The 19,926-nt window shown below is 49.5% G+C and overlaps 1 protein-coding gene across 10 annotated transcripts in view; it reads right to left on the reverse strand.

The window, feature by feature from the left end:
* ABCD4 (ATP binding cassette subfamily D member 4) overlaps window positions 1–19,926 on the reverse strand; it is a 34,551-nt gene that overhangs the window by 4,444 nt on the left and 10,181 nt on the right. For 6 of the 10 annotated variants that reach the window (XM_073349151.1, XM_073349153.1, XM_073349152.1 and 3 more), the window contains 13 exons: window positions 19,296–19,412; window positions 18,839–18,964; window positions 17,789–17,839; window positions 15,442–15,536; window positions 14,284–14,405; window positions 12,668–12,759; window positions 11,773–11,865; window positions 8,973–9,190; window positions 8,541–8,632; window positions 8,246–8,282; window positions 6,195–6,244; window positions 5,685–5,737; window positions 5,087–5,163 (listed from right to left, as the gene is read on the reverse strand). In XM_073349151.1, coding sequence (XP_073205252.1) covers window positions 5,087–5,163; window positions 5,685–5,737; window positions 6,195–6,244; window positions 8,246–8,282; window positions 8,541–8,632; window positions 8,973–9,190; window positions 11,773–11,865; window positions 12,668–12,759; window positions 14,284–14,405; window positions 15,442–15,536; window positions 17,789–17,839; window positions 18,839–18,964; window positions 19,296–19,412 — 1,223 coding nt within the window. The other 4 variants (XM_073349158.1, XM_073349150.1, XM_073349149.1 and 1 more) reach the window with 3 other exon arrangements.

Here is a 19,926-nt window from a genome sequence, read left to right on the forward strand (position 1 = left end):
CCATTTAACCAGCACTAGAGGGGGATGGGAAATGCTTTACCAGTGGATTTCACAGATCTTTGCTGACACCAGAGCAATGGTGAGACTCAGGAGTCTTGGGTTCTACTGCAGGTTCTGGAAGGAACACGCTCTAGAGGGTACTGCCACTCCCCCACTAAGACTTGACCCCTTCTGCCCTGTCCCCTCCAACCTGTCCCATTCTTGTCTCTTACCCACGCTGGGCTCCTCATCCCACAGAGCACAGGAGAGACAGGCTCCCTGCTCTCAGTTCTAGTGCCCAGGTCTCACACAGCCTACAGCAGCAATTGCAGGGAAAGTCCGACTCAGCCCTGGGCTACAGCATATCCAGTGCAAATCGACTCTTCTGCAAAGCTAGCTCTGAAGCTCTAGCAAGTCTTTAATGAGCAGGTGCAAGTTGCAATTTTTTGAAAGGCTTATAACTTGACTAAATTTGGGCAGATTTTCCTGGAGGATGGCAAAAGGCACATCCCTGACACTAAGGCCATCTCCCTGCCAAACTTCAAGGCCTTAGATTCATAGATATTTAGGTCAGAAGGGACCATTATGATCATCTAGTCTGACCTCCTGCACAACACAGGCCACAGAATTTCACCCACCCACTCCTGCAAAAAACCTCTCACCTATATCTGTGCTACTGAAGTCCTCAAATTGTAGTTTAAAGACTTCAAGGAGCAGAGAATCCTCCAGCAAGTGACCCGTGCCCCACACTACAGAGGAAGGCGAAAAACCTCCAGGGCCTCTTCCAATCTGCCCTGGAGGAAAATTAGTTCCCGACCCCAAATATGGCGATCAGCTAAACCCTGAGCATATGGGCAAGATTCACCAGCCAGATACTACAGAAAATTCTTTCCTGGGTAACTCAGATCCCACCCCATCTAACATCCCATCACAGGCCATTAGGCCTATTTACCATGAATATTTAATTACCAAAAGCATGTTATCCCATCATACCATCTCCTCCATAAACTTATTGAGTTTAATCTTAAAGCCAGATAGATCTTTTGCCCCCACTGCTTCCCTTGGAAGGCTATTCCAAAACTTCACTCCTCTGATGGTTAGAAACCTTCATCTAATTTCTAGTCTAAATTTCCTGGTGGCCAGTTTATATCCATTTGTTCTTGTGTCCACATTGGTACTGAGCTTAAATAATTCCTCTCCCTCTCCGGTATTTATCCCTCTGATATATTTACAGAGAGCAATCATATCTCCCCTCAAGCTTCTTTTGGTTAGGCTAAACAAGCCAAGCTCCTTGAGTCTCCTTTCATAAGACAAGTTTTCCATTCTTCGGATCATCCTAGTAGCCCTTCTCTGTACCTGTTCCAGTTTGAATTCATCCTTCTTAAACATGGGAAACCAGAACTGCACACAGTATTCCAGGTGAGGTCTCACCAGTGCCTTGTATAACGGTACTAAAACCTCCTTATCCCTACTGGAAATACCTCTCCTGATGCATCCCAAGACCGCATTGGCTTTTTTCACGGCCATATCACATTGGCAGCTCATAGTCATCCTATGATCAACCAATACTCCAAGGTCCTTTTCCTCCTCCGTTACTTCTAATTGATGCGTCCCTATCTTATAACTAAAATTCTTGTTATTAATCCCTAAATGCATGACCTTACACTTCTCACTATTAAATTTCATCCTATTAGCTCACGAAAGCTTATGCTCAAATAAATTGGTTAGTCTCTAAGGTGCCACAAGTACTCCTTTTCTTTTTGCAAATACAGACTAACACGGCTGTTACTCTGAAACCCATCCTATTACTATTACTCCAGTTTACAAGGTCATCCAGATCCTCCTGTAGGATATCCCTGTCCTCCTTTAAATTGGCAATACCTCCCAGCTTTGTATCATCCACAGACTTTATTAGCACGCTCCCACATTTCGTGCCAAGGTCAGTAATAAAAAGATTAAATAAGATTGGTCCCAAAACCGATCCTTGAGGAACTCCACTGGTAACCTCCCTCCAGCCTGACAGTTCACCTTTCAGTAGGACCCGTTGTAGTCTCCCCTTTAACCAATTCCTTATCCACCTTTCAATTTTCCTATTGATCCCCATCTTATCTAATTTAACTAATAATTCCGCATGTGGCACAGTATCAAATGCCTTACTAAAATCTAGGTAAATTAGATCCACTGCGTTTCCTTTGTCTAAAAAATCTGTTACTTTCTCAAAGAAGGAGATCAGGTTGGTTTGGCACGATCTACTTTTGTAAAACCATGTTGTATTTTGTCCCATTTACCATTGACTTCAATGTCCTTAACTACCTTCTCCTTCAAAATTTTTTCCAAGACCTTGTGTACTACAGATGTTAAACTAACAGGCCTATAATTACCCAGATCACTTTTTTTCCCTTTCTTAAAAACAGGAACTATGTTAGCAATTCTCCAATCATACGGTACAACCCCTGAGTTTACAGATTCATTAAAAATTCTCGCTAATGGGCTTGCAATTTCATATGCCAATTCCTTTAATATTCTTGGATGAAGATTATCTGGGCCCCCCGATTTAGTCCCATTAAGCTGTTTGAGTTTCGCTTCTACCTCAAATATGGTAATGTCTACCTCCATATCCTCATTCCCATTTGTCATGCTACCATTATCCCCAAGATCCTCTTTAGTCTTATTAAAGACTGAGGCAAAGTATTTGTTTAGATATTGGGCCATGCCTAGATTATCCTTGACCTCCACTCCATCCTCAGTGTTTAGCGGTCCCACCTCTTCTTTCTTTGTTTTCTTCTTATTTATATGACTATAGAACCTTTTACTATTGGTTTTAATTCCCTTTGCAAGGTCCAACTCTACTTGACTTTTAGCCTGTCTCACTTTATCCCTACATGTTCTGACCTCAATAAGGTAGCTTTCCTTGCTGATCCCGCCCATCTTCCACTCCCTGTATGCTTTCTGCTTTTTCTTAGTCACCTCTCTGAGATGCTTGCTCATCCAGCTTGGTCTACAACTCCTGCCTATGAATTTTTTCCCCTTTCTTGGGATGCAGGCTTCCGATAGCTTCTGCAGCTTTGATTTAAAATAATCCCAGGCCTCTCTACCTTTAGATCTATAAATTCTTCAGTCCAATCCACTTCCCTAACTAATTTCCTTAATTTTTGAAAGTCAGCCCTTCTGAAATCAAAAACCCTAGTCACAGATTTATTTTTGTTAATCCTTCCATTCAGTTTGAACTGAATTAGTTCATGATCACTTGAGCCAAGACTATCTCCTACAACCATTTCTTCTATGAGGTCCTCACTACTCACCAAAACCAAATCTAAAATGGCATCCCCGCTAGTCGGTTCAGCAACTACTTGATGAAGGAATCCATCAGCTATCGCATCTAGGAAAATCTGAGCCCTATTATTATTACTAGCACTCATCCTCCAGTCTATATCTGGGAAGTTAAAGTCTCCCATGATCATGCAGTTCCTATTAGTATTTACTTCATTAAAAGCATTAAAAAGAGGACTCTATCCACATCCAAATTAGATCCCGGTGGTCTATAGCACACCCCAAGCACTATCCCAGGGGAGGCTCTAGTAGTTTTCTTCCCCAATGTAATTTTTGCCCAGACGGACTCAGTCATATCCATTTCATTGCTTCTTATTTCTTTACATTCTACCTCATCACTGATATACAGTGCTACTCCACCACCTTTACCTTTATTTCGGTCTCTCCTAAACAGCACAGACCCTTCAATACCCGTAGTCCAGTCATGACGACTATTCCACCATGTCTCTGTTATCCCTATACTATCTGGTTTCACTTCCTGCACCAGTAGCTCTAGTTCCTCCATTTTGTTACCGAGGCTCCTCGCATTGGTGTACAAACATCTTCATTTTTGCTGTTTGGCCTCGCTCACATTCTGTACCCTATGAGGCACAGTCATTCTACAGCCAGTATAACCTATTAGACTGGTATCCACACTGCCCTTCCTCCTACCCACGGCTGTACCCTTTTTTACTTCGTTTTCTTTCCTCTCAATGCTAAAATCCGGCGTGGAGATTACCTGGACATCTCCCAACCATCTCCCCCAAATTCCTAGTTTAAAGCTCTCTTAATCAGTTGTGCCAGCCTCCATCCTAGAAGTCTATTTCCTTCCCTACTCAGATGAAGTCCATCCTGAGAGAACTGTCCTCTGTCCATGAATGCCTCCCAGTGGCCATACATCCCAAAGTCCTCCTTATAGCACCACTGCCTGAGCCATCTGTTGATAGTCATAATCTTGTCACACCTTTGTTGCCCTTCTCTAGGAACAGGCAGAATCCCACTAAAGGTCACCTGAGCCTCAATTTCCTTAAGCATCTTCCCCAGCCTAGCATAGTCTCCCTTAATACTTTCCAGCGAGAATCTAGCCGTATCATTTGTTCCCACAAGAATAATAATTAGGGGATTCTTTCCTGCTCCCTTTAGAATCCTTTTCAACCTCAGGTCTACATCCCGTATCTTAGCACCTGGAAGACAGCACACCCTCCTATTCTCTGGATCAGCTGTGGTTACAGGCCTATCTATTCTTCTCAGTAAAGAGTCCCCAGTCACATAGACCTGCCTTTTCCTAGTGACGGTGCTATTCTCCAGTCTATCCCCTGTTCCCCCTGGCTGCAAGTTCTTTCCATTCCTATTCTCCCTTGTAATCCTCTTTAACCCATCCTGTATCCTCCTGGGGCTCATATTTGGTGTAGTCTCCATTGACTCTTCCCCTTTTCCTATAGGGCTAGCCACTCTTCTCTTCTTCCTTGCCCTTCCACTTTCAGTGATTACCTGCTGAATCCCTCACCTTTGTTCAGCCTCTTTTGCACAGTTTAGTCTAACAGACAAAAGCTCCCTAGGGCAGATATTTGCCACTTTTTTGTCCAGCAGGCATCCTGAACTATGGGACTGTATAAATATGTTCACTGGGACAGAAGCACACGTCATCTGGCAGCTGGAGGGTACACACAGGAAGTCATGACTGATGTCAAAGAGACCCAGATGGTTCCTGGCAAAGGAAAGGAGGTTTTCTAAAAAGAGCTGGTTTACCCCTCCAGCTGCACAGAGACCTACTCTTCTCCAGCTTGCAGTCACTCACCTGCATATCTGGGCTGGAGGTAGAAGAGCCTTGCAAATGAGAGTCTCTGCATCTCCCCTGGGGACAGGATGTCATACCTGCAGCAGAGCCAAGAATCAGAACAAGCCACAATTAGCACCAACTTGCTGATGAACCCAACCCTCTGGCAATCGGTAACACCAGAGAATCATGTGATCCACCTTCACTGTCTGCCTCACAGAGCAGTCTCCTGCAGAGGTACACAGCCGCCCCCTGCCACACACACACACACACACCCCGCTCACATGGAGCCAATTCCTTTCCAAGCTTGGCACCCAGAGCTGTCAGATTCAGAGCTTAGGGGTGGCTCTGCAGCCCCAGGGATCTCAGATTGCTTTGGGAGCAGATGTGCCTATGTGGGACTATCAGACTCAGATGTTGGGGGCAGGGATGCCGGAACAGACACTCAGTGCTAAGATGACATCTTTGCTCCAAAATACCATTCCCTTACCCCTGTGCGGCTGGATGCAGAGGATATTCCCCTCATAACTCAGGTCAGCTCTGTGTGACTGCCCCGCACTCACTTCCACTAACCAGGAAATCTACACAAACCTAGCCTCAGACACTGCACCAGCCTTACCAGTTCCAATCCACCTGCTGGTCCAGACCCCCTGTGCGCACCAACAAATCAGACTGCAAACGACACAGGAAAAGAGACTAATGAAAATCTGAGCACGTCCCCGGCTCTGACCAACAGCCTCCCACGGCAGATACAGTCCTGAATAGAACCACCCCTTTCCTCCCCAGTGCTGTCCTCAATAACCCCTTTCCATCCTTCTCCCAAAGTCAGCTCCCCCACAAACGTGCCTCCTGATTTCACCTTCCCATGACATCCCTTCTCCCACCCCGGTGTCACTCCTGCCTTTGATACGTTCCCACCTCCTCACCGGTGTCGCACCTTCCACAGCAATACTCCTCCTCTGCTGAGCCTAGTGGGAGGTAGGTAACAGATAACACCCTGTCCAGGTAACAGATAACCCCTGCACATGACACTCAGCACTGTACTGCCCTGCCGGGAGAGGTAGGAGAGCAGTGCCCTCAGTGATAGAGCAGGCCCATTATGCTGTTGTCAGCTCCCTTAGCAACTCACCAGCCCAGCCAGCTCCAGGAAATGCAGGATCCTCTCATCATCTGCAGACCCTAGAACACAAAGAGCATCATCATCACATCCAGGACAACACTTCTGTGGGATCACCAAGGATGGGCCAATGGGCCCAAATCTCCCACTGCTTCCCATGAGAGTTTCTGGTTGCTTGTTTATTTTTCAACTAAGTCATTTAAAGTCTAACTTTTGACTGTCTGAACCACTGAAAGCTGCAGATTTCACACTCCACCGTTCGGCCCAAGGCTAATCCTCAAGTGGCTCCTACAGGCCCACCACATGCAGGGGAGGTTAAACACCAACATCCAGGAGCAGCACCATGAACAAAGCAGACTTCTAGGCAGCACATTTCAGAGCTATATCTAGCGCCTGGGTCAGTGGAGAGCAAGGGAGGAGAAACACAGGGACCAAGGGTTCAGTAGTTCTGACTGTGCCCAACTGCAACAGAAACATGCCTTAAGCAAGACTGCCTAAAAGCTCTAAACCCTCATATTGCAAACCGGGGAATCCCAGGAGTCAGAACACAGGCACCAACAAATGGGGAGTTCTGGGAGAGGAACAAGAAGTTCCAACAAATGCAGGGACAATATCAGAGCTAAAACAAGCCAGCCAGCTGAAATCTAAAATAGACACGTGAGCTGATCTGGAAGCTAAACAGAAGGGCCATGTACCTACCAAGTGCCTCTCTGAAGTGAAGTTAGCCTTTGCCACCTTGACATTAGGCGACTCCAATGCACTCTACATCTGGAAGCAGAATGTAGTTGCCAGCTTATTGGGCATCACTTCCCTCAGACAACATTACACTGGAGCTCTGCAGTCTGCACTGGCTTCCAGTCAGACTCCAGTCTGGTTATAACTGATAGAGTCCTACTAGGCTTGACTCCTGGCTACACTGGTCACGGGGTGTGCTTTGGCGGGGGAGCATGGGAAAGATTCTCTTTCCCTCCCACAGGATACCACCCACAGCAGGGCCTGACTATGGAACACACTTCCTAGGGGTCTGACAGAACCAGGATTCATTTGCCTTCAGGACATAATGCAAAGTCCAGCTATTTTCTCAGGTTCTTTGTGAGGGGTAGGTTTATTTAGAATAGGCTCTGTAGGCAGGCTCTACACTCTGTGAAGCAGTCATAAAACACACTAAAAGTTACAAGAAATGACTGTCCAGCCCTCCTTGGTACAGCAATAAATACCCACCATCCAGCAGGAGGATAACACAATAAATCTAGGAGTGGGAGCAGCCAGTCATGAGTTGTGCAATAAAGAGTGGTTACACTGGACAAGTAGCCCTGTGGTCTCGGTAAACTTTGGATGGGCAGGTTTTTTTAAGCTTCGGTTTTGTATATTTAATGTTTTTTTGTTTTTTAAACAAACACCTACATCTGCTGGGAAAAGTGCTTTCAGAAATTTAACTCAATATATATTTACCATGACAACAAGACATAATTTGGTTCAGAAGGGGGCTGGTGATGAAATATGTTGGGTAACATTACAAAGAACAAAGGAGTGTCATGGGCAACTAGTACAGCACCGAGAGAAAATCCACAGCACCCTGAATCCACTGATTCTGGTCTCACGGGGCAGTTCCACTCCTAAGATACCCTTCATGGACCTACTTCTTACTGGTCAGAAGGTGAAGACTCAGTGTTTGACTAATTCAGAATCTGGGAGAATTCAGAAGTGTAGTAAGGGTGATTTGAGTACTTCCTCTCCACACACACGTATGGAAATCAGCAGGGAATCCGAGAAGATTCCGTACATAAGTAGCAATGAACAAGGGACAAGCAGCAGCCAATGTGGCTTCACAAAAGCGAATCCTCCTCCCGGAAGTGTATGGAGAGCATGGAGCTGAACTACAGACACAGATAAGGCTTTCAAGGAAACGCTAAGGGCAGCAGAAACAGAACGAGTTAGTGCTGCTAACATACGGACAGGCACGGAGATGCTGAGCTAGAAAAAACCATGTGCCAGTGGGCTGTGTAGGGGGGCAGGTGCAGCCAGTGATCACTTAATAGCTGCTTCAATTAATTTCCACTCACCTGAAACTGGATAAATCTTCTTCAGAGGATAAATCACCTGGTTGAACAAACCAAACACAGACCCATGTCAGAGGAAGCTGGACATGGAGTTCATCACAGCCACACGCTGGGCCCAGAACTCAGACGCGAGGAGATGAGCTGTCACCAGTCCATTCTCCTATGAGCTTTTATGCAGCCCACAATTTCATAGCACTGGGGTTGCTTGTCCCGTCCCATCTGCTCCGAGTGCAACTAGGGACTGGGACTGTCACTTTGTGCAGCCAGCCTGTGGGACCCCTGCACCAAACAGACTCACCTGCTCTCGCAGGGTTCCATCTGTGAAGAAAGGTCTCTGTGGCAGGAACACCACCCCATGGGGACCAAAGCAGCTCAGCATGTGGATGTTCCCTGCATAGATCCGAGAGAGAGAGAGAGAGAGTCACACCAATTCACAAGCTTACCTTCTAGCCCTTTCCCGGTGCACAGGCCTGCATTAGTGAGATCCAAGCACTAGGTAATGATCACGCTTCCATGGATCAGAGGTCAGGTGCTCAGCAGAGTGCACGGATGAGAAGTTCACACCACAGCACACGGGAGAGGGGACAGCTTGAATGCACCAGTGACAGCACTCACAAGGCCCTAACTTGCCACTCGTGGCTCAAGTTCCACCCACCAGCCTCTCTGGGGCAGCATCAGCTCCTGCCCCCCATTTCATGGGATGAGGTTTTGGAGAAGTCACCGTCCTTACCCCGTGTGCTCTCCCAGAGGCCACCAAGGACCCTCAGGAGTGACGTCTTCCCCGTGCCAGTGTTCCCCACGATCAGCAGATTGTTCCCTTGGGAAATCCGTAGGTCGAGGTCCTTGATGAGCAGCTTGTCCGAGGATGGAACCGAGAGAGACACTCGCTCCAGAAGGAAGGCTGTCTCCCCCAGCACACTCTGCTCTCCAAGACCACTGGAGCCCAGCCACCAAAGCAGAAGGAGAAGAAAAGAACCAAGGGTAAGTGATTGAGCCTCGTGGTGGTGAGGAGCAGATGTCTTTCAAATGACATGCCTCCCCTAATGTCATATTTAGGGCCTAGATATCATGGCGACTGGTGCCAACAGACAAAAACTCAACAGATTCCAGCCTTCTGAGTTAGAAAGCACCAGTTACTGGGGTACCAAGGTGTCATTTATACCAGCTATGCCGTGAAATAGTGGGCTAATCAGTGACCCAGCACAAAAGCACAGCACAGACCACACAAGCCACCGGCCTGCAGCAGGAGCTGTGGCAAAGGGTAACACCGAAATGTGATCTCCAGTTCCCCCTTGTGGAAACGTTGCCATAACAGTTGCCAGCTCTGGAAGGCTGTACTGGGAATAGACAGCCCCCATGGATGGTCTACACTGGAAAAAAAAAAACAAAAAGACCATGCCAGCAGGTCTCAGAGCCTGGGTCAGCTGATTCAGGGCTCGTGCTACAGGGCTAACAATAGCAGTGTAGACGTTACCGCTTGTGCTGGAGTTCAGGCTCTGAAACCTGGCGCGGGGGGTGGGTTTTCAAGCACAAGTGGGAAAGTCTACGCTGCTACTGTTAGCCCTGTAGCACAAGGCCAAGGACCCAGGCTCTGGGATTCGCTGCCACAGGGTTTTCATTGCAGTGTAGACATACCTTATGAGGCCCTTTCATGGGGGGGCAACACTTCAATCCAGAATTAAACAGTGATTCAAGCTAGAAAACAACCTGTAAGGAATCAGCTACTTATTGATAGACAGGTCAAGAGATGGACAGAGAGTGGATGATTCATTCATAACTTTTTAAAACACACGCACCCTCCTATGAATAAGAGGCCTAGATCCCACTGTCTTCCTCTCCCCTCACTCATCTATCTAGAGCAGGGGGTTCTCAAACAGTGGGTTGGGACTTCTCAGAGGGCGATGAGGTTATTACATGGGGGGTTGCGAGCAGTCAGCCTCCACCCCAAACCCTGCTTTGCCTCCAGCATTTATAATGGTGTTAAATATATAAAAAAGTGTTTTTAATGTATAAGAGGGGGTCGCACTCAGAGGCTTGCTGTGTGAAAGGGGTCACCAATACAAAAGTCTGAGAACCCCTGATCTAGAGCGTACGCTCTCTGAGGTAGAGACTGTTTTTGTAGATGTTTGTCCAGCCCCCAGCACAAGGGGGCCCAGATCCTGTGGGGGGCCACGGCTGCTATTACATAAGTTATACTCAGTGGGGCTCCCAGACCCAATCTTCTCAGACTGCAAGTCAGAAACTGTCAGACTGCAGGAACCAAACTACTCATTCTGCTTCACGCCTCACTGCCCACAATGGGAGCTGCACTCTGAGCTCAGCTACAACAATCCCGATGCATGAGGCGAACCCATCCCTCTCCTCGACAACCTGCTCAGGACCAGGAACCCAGCAGGAAGGAATCGGGGAGCACAGGTACAGTAGAAATGGCGGGAACGGAAAGAAGTAACTTTGCCGGCCAGAGGCATCTGATGGTTAGAGGCCAAGGCCAGGATTTTCAGACTTTGGGGCTTGCAGTCCTCATCCGTTAAAGGCAGGCCACTTTTATTCAGGCCTGCTTTTAGACTTCTAGGTTTGGAAAGGTTGGCCCACACCCCGAACATACCGTCAGATCCCCACCCCTCCAAGCACTGGTTCCAATTCCACAGATGGAAGGAACACATTCCAAAGCATAGAAACACCCCCAAATGCAGGGGCTGTCCATGTCTGACAGGATGTGATGATCTGGGACAATAGCAAGAAGGAAAATGCTGAAAGAGAGCCCCACGTGGACGGATACAGTGAGGAACTGGAGGGAGCCTGAAATTGGCCAAAGCCCTGGAGAACACATTATCAGGAACAATCCCACTAGCTGCTTGGGTCGGGGCAGACTAGATAGAGCTTCTCTCTCTCTCGACTTATTTACTATTTTCACTATGGTCGTGCCCTGAAATCCTGGTTGGGATCAGAACCCCGCCGTACTGGGTGCTGCGTGTGCACGCACATGAAGACATGCTCCCTGCCCCAAACAGCTTATAAAACTAATATGAAACAAGATATGACAGGTGAATGTGACAGTTGGAGGGGAGTGGAGGCAGCCAGTAACAGATCGTATGATCATATGATTACGAATACATTGGCATTAGGGAGGCTCAACTTGCTGGCCTCAAAAGTATTTTTCACAAACACCTGGCTACCAGCACCTGCCTCTTATTGAGCTGGTTGATTTCCAAGGCTGCAGATTCCTTGATTTTCCAGTGACATGAACATACCTCCCTGCCTCAGGGAGATCTGGGGACATGCCTAGTGGTTGTTTAATCTGTGCCTATTCCTCAGACACAAAGGATGCAGACCTCTGCTCCTCGTAATAGCACCCCCGGGGGAATTCAAGGGAGAAGGACCCTAGGCTGCAGCGTTTGGAAGAAACCCTATTTTACCATCCCAGAGGCACATCCAAAATACCTGATGAACATGAGAGTTTTCCCCACAGCCTGAAAACCCACCTTCAGACAGTAATTTACCATCCCAAGCTAAGGCTGGCCGCAGATACTCACTTGTCAAAGTCCCAGTTGGTTTTGGCTTCTGATTCACAATCACGGTGTTTCCTGGAGAGAGACAGCAGTGTCTCCTGCAGCTCCCCAATCCTGTAAGACAGGGAGGGTAGCAAGAGGGACAGACGTGACTTTGCAGCCCTCTCCCCACATTCCAGCTCCTGTCCCAACTGGGCTTCTAAACAGATTGTATTTAATATTTGTTTAGCCTGAGCAATGTGCTCGGTGCTGTACAGGACACAGAGCAAGTCCTACCCTGCAGAGCTGCCAGGCTGAACCACTGACAGGACGTCCATCCTGGGGGACTGGAGAGAGGTTAAAAGGAGTTCTCTTTTGTTTTTGAATTACCCAGAGTTCCTAAGCAGCAGGCATCATGCAGTCAGCTTCCATTGCAAGCTACTCACTGGACTAGAAAGCACACGGACACTAGTGGGCTGCGACTAAGGCATATTTTAAAGGAAGAGCTACCCTTCCATTTAGCATCTGGCCTCCTCAGTGGCCTCTGCTGGCAAGGGGATTCCACTCCTAGGCAATCAGCACCCAGGCTCTGGAGAGACGCGCTCCCTGCCAACCTCAGTTCCAAATGGGCCCATGGCAGTGACCTTTGAGTGCGAGCTCTCTAGGGCAAGGGCAGTCTCGCAATAGGTGTATGGACGGACCATGCCTAGCACCATCTGGGTTTGGGTCTGTGGGTGCTATCTTCATACTAAGAATGACACCTTGTACAAGCTGACCCCACATTAGCAATCACCCCTTACCAAGGAGCCCTGCCTAGGGTACAAGCTTCCCCACTTCTGCCAGAGCCGCAGACTGGGCTCAGTCCCAGAAGCCTTGCACTGGGGCACCAAGAAGGTTCCCTCTCCTGGAGACAGGCTTAAGGGAGGGCTACTCTCACCTGTGTGTGTAGCCAGCCACGTCAGACAAGATGGCAGAGAGATCGATGAGCTGGCTGAAGCAGCTGATCAGGTAAATGGAGACAAAGGCATTCTGCCGGAGAAGCACACACCGGGAGAAGAGTTAGCACAGAGATGGAGCAGCAGCGCCCAGGCGGCTGTACCTGCCCTCACAGCCAGTAAGCTAGAAGCAATGGATGCCATATGCTCAGCTAGGGGCAGCCATCACAGTTGGACATGTGCAGTTGCTCAGACTCCAGGAGAGCGGTGACCCAACAGAGGGACGAACCACAGAAAAAGCGGCATCAGACAAGAGACATAACAGGGCTCACCTGCACCAGCCTGTAGACTGACCCTGGGGAGACCCCTCTGGGTGTCTGCTAGGAGCTGCCCTTTCTCACTCCCCACAGCCATTGAGTGAACTGCCTCCCATAAGGCCACCCCTGAAGGGAACACGATCAGCCCACTACAAACACAATAACTGGCCAGGGGGCCTGGTGGTAGGACTTGGGGAGGAGAGGGCACCAGGACTCATTCCCCACAAGAATCCCCACTGGCCTGAACACTCCCTAGAGCCCTGGACGAGCACCTCACACTAACGCCTTAGGAATCCCAGCCAGTAGGGAGCTCCTCTCAGTACTCCAAGGGTTAAAGCCTCTAACAGCTTTAAGCAAAAGAGGAACAACCAGAAGAACCACCAGGAATTCTAAACAAACAGGCTGCAGCTGTTCAGTTAGCACGTCCACAAGTCCTGCCAAGCTGCACTGTGACTCCTGCCAGCACTGGGGTCGATGTCCTCTCCCTGGTGGCACGCTGACCACTCCCCCCGCCCCCTGCACTGGAAGTGGTCTGCTACTCTCAGATGCATGTCTCTGCTACACAGCCTGGAATGCTAAGCTGGCTGTTTTTAGATCTGCATTACTAGTCTTGGGCTGTTTTCGTTTAGCTGGGAACCAGTCAGATTTGGAGGCCCCTCCCTAGGGGCCTAGTGAGGCAACAAAAGCAGGAGAGAGATCAGCCTTCTAGACAGAGCAGTTCCATGAAGACAGGGGCTTTTAGAGCCAAGAATCTGGTTTGTGGACAGGCTGGTTCCATGAGCAGCCAGCTGCTGCAGTCTCTCTTCAGTCAGCAGAAGCAGTGGGCTTGGCAGTGCTGCATGGGCCCAGCCCTGCGCCGATGCCTTGTGCGGTCTCATCAGTATGTAACCTTTCATTTAAAACAGGAGGGCCTGATCCTGCAAATGCCTGTGCGTGTGATTAGCTTTCCACACGTGAGTGCATCGAATCAATCACATACCTAAGAGTTTGCAGGCACAGGGCCTACGTTTCTAGCCCTATGTTGGCAAAGAATGTCCTGAACGTGACTCAGTGAAGTCAGCCATCCCTAGCGAGGGGCAGTCACCCCCTCAACCTTCAGCACCGCCTCTTGCGGCGCTCTGCTCTCAATACCAGCCACCCCTTCCTCTGGAGCCCAGCCCTGCACAGCACATCGCTGTCTTCGGACTTAGCACCAGACCCTCAGGATTGGGTCAGCCTGTGCTAGGTCACACCCCCTGGCCTAGTGTCCTGCAGGGTGCAAGGGGAAGAAACACAGTAGAGGGGACACGTGCTGAACTCACCTTGCTGACCAGAGCGCTCAGCTGTGCTGGATCCAGGTCGCCATAGACACCACTAAAGATGGGAATGGCAATCACCACGTAACTCAGAATGCTGCCCAGATAGTCAAAGGTGTTGATCCCAACTGGATATAAGCACATTGGCAGAAGTTAATGAGCAGGGAGCACCCTCTGTCCCAGGCAAACCCAAGCCCAATTTCTGGGGCCAAACACAGAACTAGTCCCCCCCATTTACACGCCTCACACTGCACCTCAGGGGCCAAGACAAAAGACAGCAAAAGACCCACATCACAGAGATGAAACCTGTTGGCATGAAGCTCCCCCAGCCAGGACACCAAAGTGGAGAAAAAGCCATCCAGATACCACCACCCACACAGCTAGAGTACCTTAGACAGGGCAAAATCCACCTAGCCTACTTGTTTCCAAATGTCAGAGCACCCGCTGCCTCTTAGAAACATGGGGAAGCAAAGTGGCCAGCCAAGCCAGGACGCAGGAAGGAATATCCGGGGATCTGGCTGGGGCAGGAAGCCTACATCACTGACCTTCCTAAGGAACACAGGAAAGGCAGAAACGCTCAAGCGTTCAGAATTCCCACATACGCCACTCCACGATTTGCAGAGCTCTAGATTGTACCCTGAAGGCAAGGCACCCACTTGCCCTTGACTCTAAGCACTAAGGGACTGGCTCAGGTGGGGCTGGAATCAGGATCATAGTCAAGATTTCCGGGCAGCATCAGGGCAAGAGGGACATGGTCTCAGAGCAGCTCCCGTTCACCCCCACCAACCCTTCTTCCTTCTAAGGGCCCAGTTTCCCTGACGCTCTTAGTGTGGATGACTGAAATCCCAAGTGCTGCTGCCACCTGTTCCCCTCAGAGTCTGGATTCCTGCAGAACCCATTTCCTGATTTGGTCCTCCGGCTTTGCCAGTGTCCCCCCACAGCATCAGTGTGACACCCAACATCATTCTCTCCTGGGCTCTCCTCTAGGAAGGCAATGCCGCCTCAGCAAACACCTGAGGTGCCAGTACACCAATAGGTATGGCCTCCTGCAGCCAGGAGCAGCCAGCACTCCTATACGTCTCTGGGGACGCACTCCCCAGGTCTGAGGATTACCCTGATGAAGCTGCCACATGCCCCTGCAAATCAAGGAAATTCTCCACTTACTGTAGAGCCACAGCTCTTTACCCATCAGCTCCCTCTGTGTCTGCAGGAGGCTCTGCAGCCGGCGGTCAGTTCTCATGTGCTCTACCTGCCCAGCTCTGCAAAACAAGACAGTAGCATGCCATGGATCTGCAAAAGCCACCACATGCTGGGTGCACTGTAAACATTGCAGGACTATTGTAGCTATCTGGAGCATGCCCATCACCACAGTTTCTGGGCAATGTTATTGTGGTGGCCAGGCACTAAATACCCAGGTGCTGCCTGGTGAATGTGCCTCTGAGGAGTTCCTCGGCTGAGGCAGGTGGCTCTGAGAAAGAATCTGCCAGAGCACCTTGGTATTTCTATTAGACATGGAGGGCAAAAAGGAGGCAAGTGATGACAGCAAGGCCCAATACTGGACTAGGGCACCTGTGGGGCTATTTCATGCACCTGAACAAAGAGCCTTCTGGAATGGATGGACAACACCCTGCAGTGTTCCTCCAGCCAGAAAGGGAAGCAGTGTGGCGAGCTGAGGAAGTGACGTCTAGCCTGTTTACCTGTCCCCTGACCACCAAGATGCCCAGGCCTTAGCCTGGCCACTGTTCCATAACTGTTATCACACTGGAGCAGAAATGGACTGATCACTGGTCTCTTGTGGGTCACTTTGGCTCAGGCCTTCAACATCCTGAGAAGCCAAACCGTGAAGTACTTTACACAGCTAATCCAGGTGAATCTGTGCCCATCAAATTCATGTCCCTGGAACTATCGGTCTAAGACTGGATTTCAAGCCTGGAAGGGGGCTCTCTCCCACCCCAGCTTTAGTAGCTGCTGATATAGTTGCAGTCATTGCTGACTCTTAGATCAGCACCACTCTGACTGCACCCTGGGAGCCTAGATCCTTGCACCAGAGAGCTCCATTTACACACCAAACCACCTGGGCTGAGGTCTGCAACAGCTACTTCCACTCATTCACAAAGTTTACACCACCCTCAGGTGGCAAAAAGCAGAAAAAGATAAAATGTTTAGTATTCAAACGCAGGCTGTGTCCACGCTGAATTTCTACCAACTCTAGCCCCCTCAGAGCAGCGCATGGGGCTAGCCCCAGAGCAGCTGCCAGTGTAGGTCCAGTGCAGGTGCTTTTGCCACCAAATTGTCCAACTCTGCTCTCACCACGCCTAGATGATACAGCAGTGAAGATACTGGTCCCCAGCTCCCATTATTGTTAGCACCACATGGGCACAGACCGATGGAGGGAGAACCGCTACAGGTGCTCAATCAGATCAGGCCAGTGAGCCACATACACAGTGGAGGCAGGGAGGGCTGGAGAACGGGGCAGCCCCCAGTATCCCCCAGTGATAAGATTCCATAGTGCTAAGGCTAGGTGGTGAGGGGAACATGGACCTTCATTGCCCACAGCCAGGCACTCCACTCCAGACTTAATCAAGCTGGGGGCCCTCAGGCATCAGGGTTCTAGCAAATCAGATGCAACATCTTTAGTAATGATCTGGTTCAGGGGGGTAAAGAGCATGCTGATGATGTCCACAAGAAGAACACCACTGGGAGACATTACAGACACCATACAGCACTGGTCCCACCTGGGAGCGCACACTCAGTTCTAGGCACCTCAGTAGTAGCAGACATTGACAGAGTGGATGCAGTTCGCAGAAGATCAACAAGGTGATTAGAGGGACTGAGCTAGAAGGATAGAGAGAGAAAGAACTAAAGTCTGTTTAGCTGGGCTGACAACAAAGGGGAAACAGGAGAGAGTAGTGGGATGAAATTAGGAAAAGGGAACCTTAGAACAGATCTCAGAAGAGGATCTTAACAAGATAGGATGAGGCCCTTGAACAGTCTCCCAGAGTAGTAGAAGAGGCCCCAGTCTGATGCACCAGAAAATGGTGCCATAGGATAAACGTAGGCCATAGGATAATCCGAAACTGGACCCTGAGGAGGGGGGGAGAGGGCAAAAGGTTGTTCCCCTCCAACTCCTAGGATTTTAATGCACCTGAGTTATTTATTGACCGCTGCCAGCAGGTGTTGAGCAGAACCCAAAGGAAGGCACTGTGGCACAATCACAGGTCTAGGAAACTCTCCTACAGGCACTGTTTCTTAAAGGAAAGGTAGGACCCAGCACAGGCCCTGTACTTGGATCATAGTGGGATCATAGCAGAGCAGCAAGTTAGAGACTTGGTACCAAGCACAGGGGGCAGGGACAAGAGCTTTTAAACAAAAAGGACAGGACGAGGCAGTGCAAGCAACAGGATAGGTCCCTTCCCTTACTGTTCTGGAACGCGTGAACTGAGCAGTTATTCTAGGAGCTGGGAGGATCCACGAGAAGAGATGAGAAGAAACAGGTTAATCCATCATTTACCTGTAGAAAGCAGCTGGCTCTGCATTTACACGAATCTGCATGTGCTTGAACCTGCACAACGCAAACCAAAACGTGAGATGCGACCACCCCACAGGATAAACAATGAACATCCCTGCAACAGAAAAATCCATTCCTGCTCCTGCCATCATGGTGAGTGACCTGACAGATTCTTAGCCCAGGAATGGGCCTGAACATAGGGCCAGGGGCCTTGAGCAAGGTTCAGAAGGGCACTACACTGCCCTATACATAGGTACCATCAGAGCAGGTCAGATCAGTGGTCTAGTTTGGTCTCCTACCTTCTGCACCAATCGCACTGGACCATTGGCATCCCACTCGCTGGGACAGTCCAGTATTCCATATCTTGTTTACTAGCCCAGTATCCGAGATACACTGGATCAGATAAATGAGCCCATCTAATCCGGCATCCACACCTCTGACAGTGATGGATGCTATAGAGGAAGCTGTCAAACCCTTACAATGCACCTGGTCATTGATACAATACCTTTCCACAGTTTATGCCCCAAAGTGTAAGGAGAGATTTAGAAGACCTAGGGTGTGTGTGGGGATTTCAGGCACATCATGAAGGTAAGTGCATGTGTGTGGTGGGAGGAAGAGCAATGCCTCAAGTCTCAGCCACCATCCTTGGTGAACGTGGATCAAGATCCAATTTAACAGAAGCTCCGTGCTCCCTCTACACCACAGCACCTCACTGCAATTAGCAGCAGCAGTGAGGGATCAGTGGAAAACACTGACAGCTGGACCAACAGAGACCCAGGGGCGCTGTCTCACCAGGTCACACTCTAGTGGCAGGGATGGCTGGGGCTTAGCAGGTTGATTCCAGATGGGTCTCTCTGAGGCTGGGTTCAGTGGGCTGGCTGTGCACTCAAAGGAGCTGAGCAGGCTGATTTGCTTAGTCAGAGGAGCAGGGAGGAGATTAGCCACATCTGGGTCACACACTGAGTGCACTGGACTGGGGGATGACCAGGCTGGCATTAAACAGAGCAATTCCAGAAAGGAAGGGTCAGTGACAGCAAGACTCCGACCACTCACCTGAAATCCCCCTCCAGCTTCTCCTGATGCACCAGTTTCGACACAATGGGACTCATCAGCACCTTGTTAACAACAGTCCCAATGACAAAATACCCAAAGATACTTACTGGGCCCAGCCAGCCAGTGCTAAAGGGGAAGATGGAGAGAGGTTAGTTAGCAAACCCAGGAAAGGCCGCACACTAGACTGGGAGTGCAGTCAGAGCAACACCCACCCCACTATTGCTGGGAACCCTACACATGAACCCCAGTACACTAGGACTAGGAACTCTACCCCCCTCCTGCTCCAGCATAGTCAGAGTCACCCCACCAGATCAGTGCCAGGAATCCCACACCACGTACTAGTGCCAGGCTTCAAATTCCCAACCACTAAGTTCTGAGGACCATAGCACTCCCAGGGATGATATGAAAGCAGCTCTGAGAGGTGCAGTACTCCAATGGGAAGGTGCAGAGATCCTACCTCTGAAAGCACTGATAGGTGTAGTAGCCCAGCGTAAAAGGAGAGATGATGAGTTTACTGGCCATGGAGCTTAGCTGTCTGCAGAACCTCTCCACATCCTGACTGATTCGCTGGTCTCTGCTCGACATAAAACAACACTGACTGTTAAAGCCAAGTATGAAAGCAAGAACAAATCAGAACAAGAGATGATAAAGCCCTGTCAGGACGCACCTAGTTCCTTCCCCCACCACTTCCATCCCACACACTGGGCAGGGCTGTTCCATTGTCTAGTCTCAGGGTTTTGTCCAATCCAGTTTTTGAGGAAGTAATGGGGCTTCTACCACTTCCCTTGCGAAACCATTCCACAACCTGACAGGACTTATTAAGATGCCACTAACACCACCCAGGCACAATGTTCCTTTCATTATCTTCATCCCATTCCCAGTTTTACCCTTTAGCCCATCCTGAATCACCCTTCTCCCCGCATGGTGCTCACAACCTACTTAGCCATCTCTTGGGGCCCCATGTGCACTACAAAATCCACCAAGTCACTGCCAGCCCCCTTAGCCTGATTAGACATACCAGTTAACAACACAGTGAGGGGCCCTAACCACACTGCCAAAGGCTGACCCTGCTGTAATGAGCTGCTTGA

This window comes from Lepidochelys kempii, chromosome 6 (assembly GCF_965140265.1).
Source record: "Lepidochelys kempii isolate rLepKem1 chromosome 6, rLepKem1.hap2, whole genome shotgun sequence".
NCBI classification, from domain to species: domain Eukaryota; kingdom Metazoa; phylum Chordata; order Testudines; family Cheloniidae; genus Lepidochelys; species Lepidochelys kempii.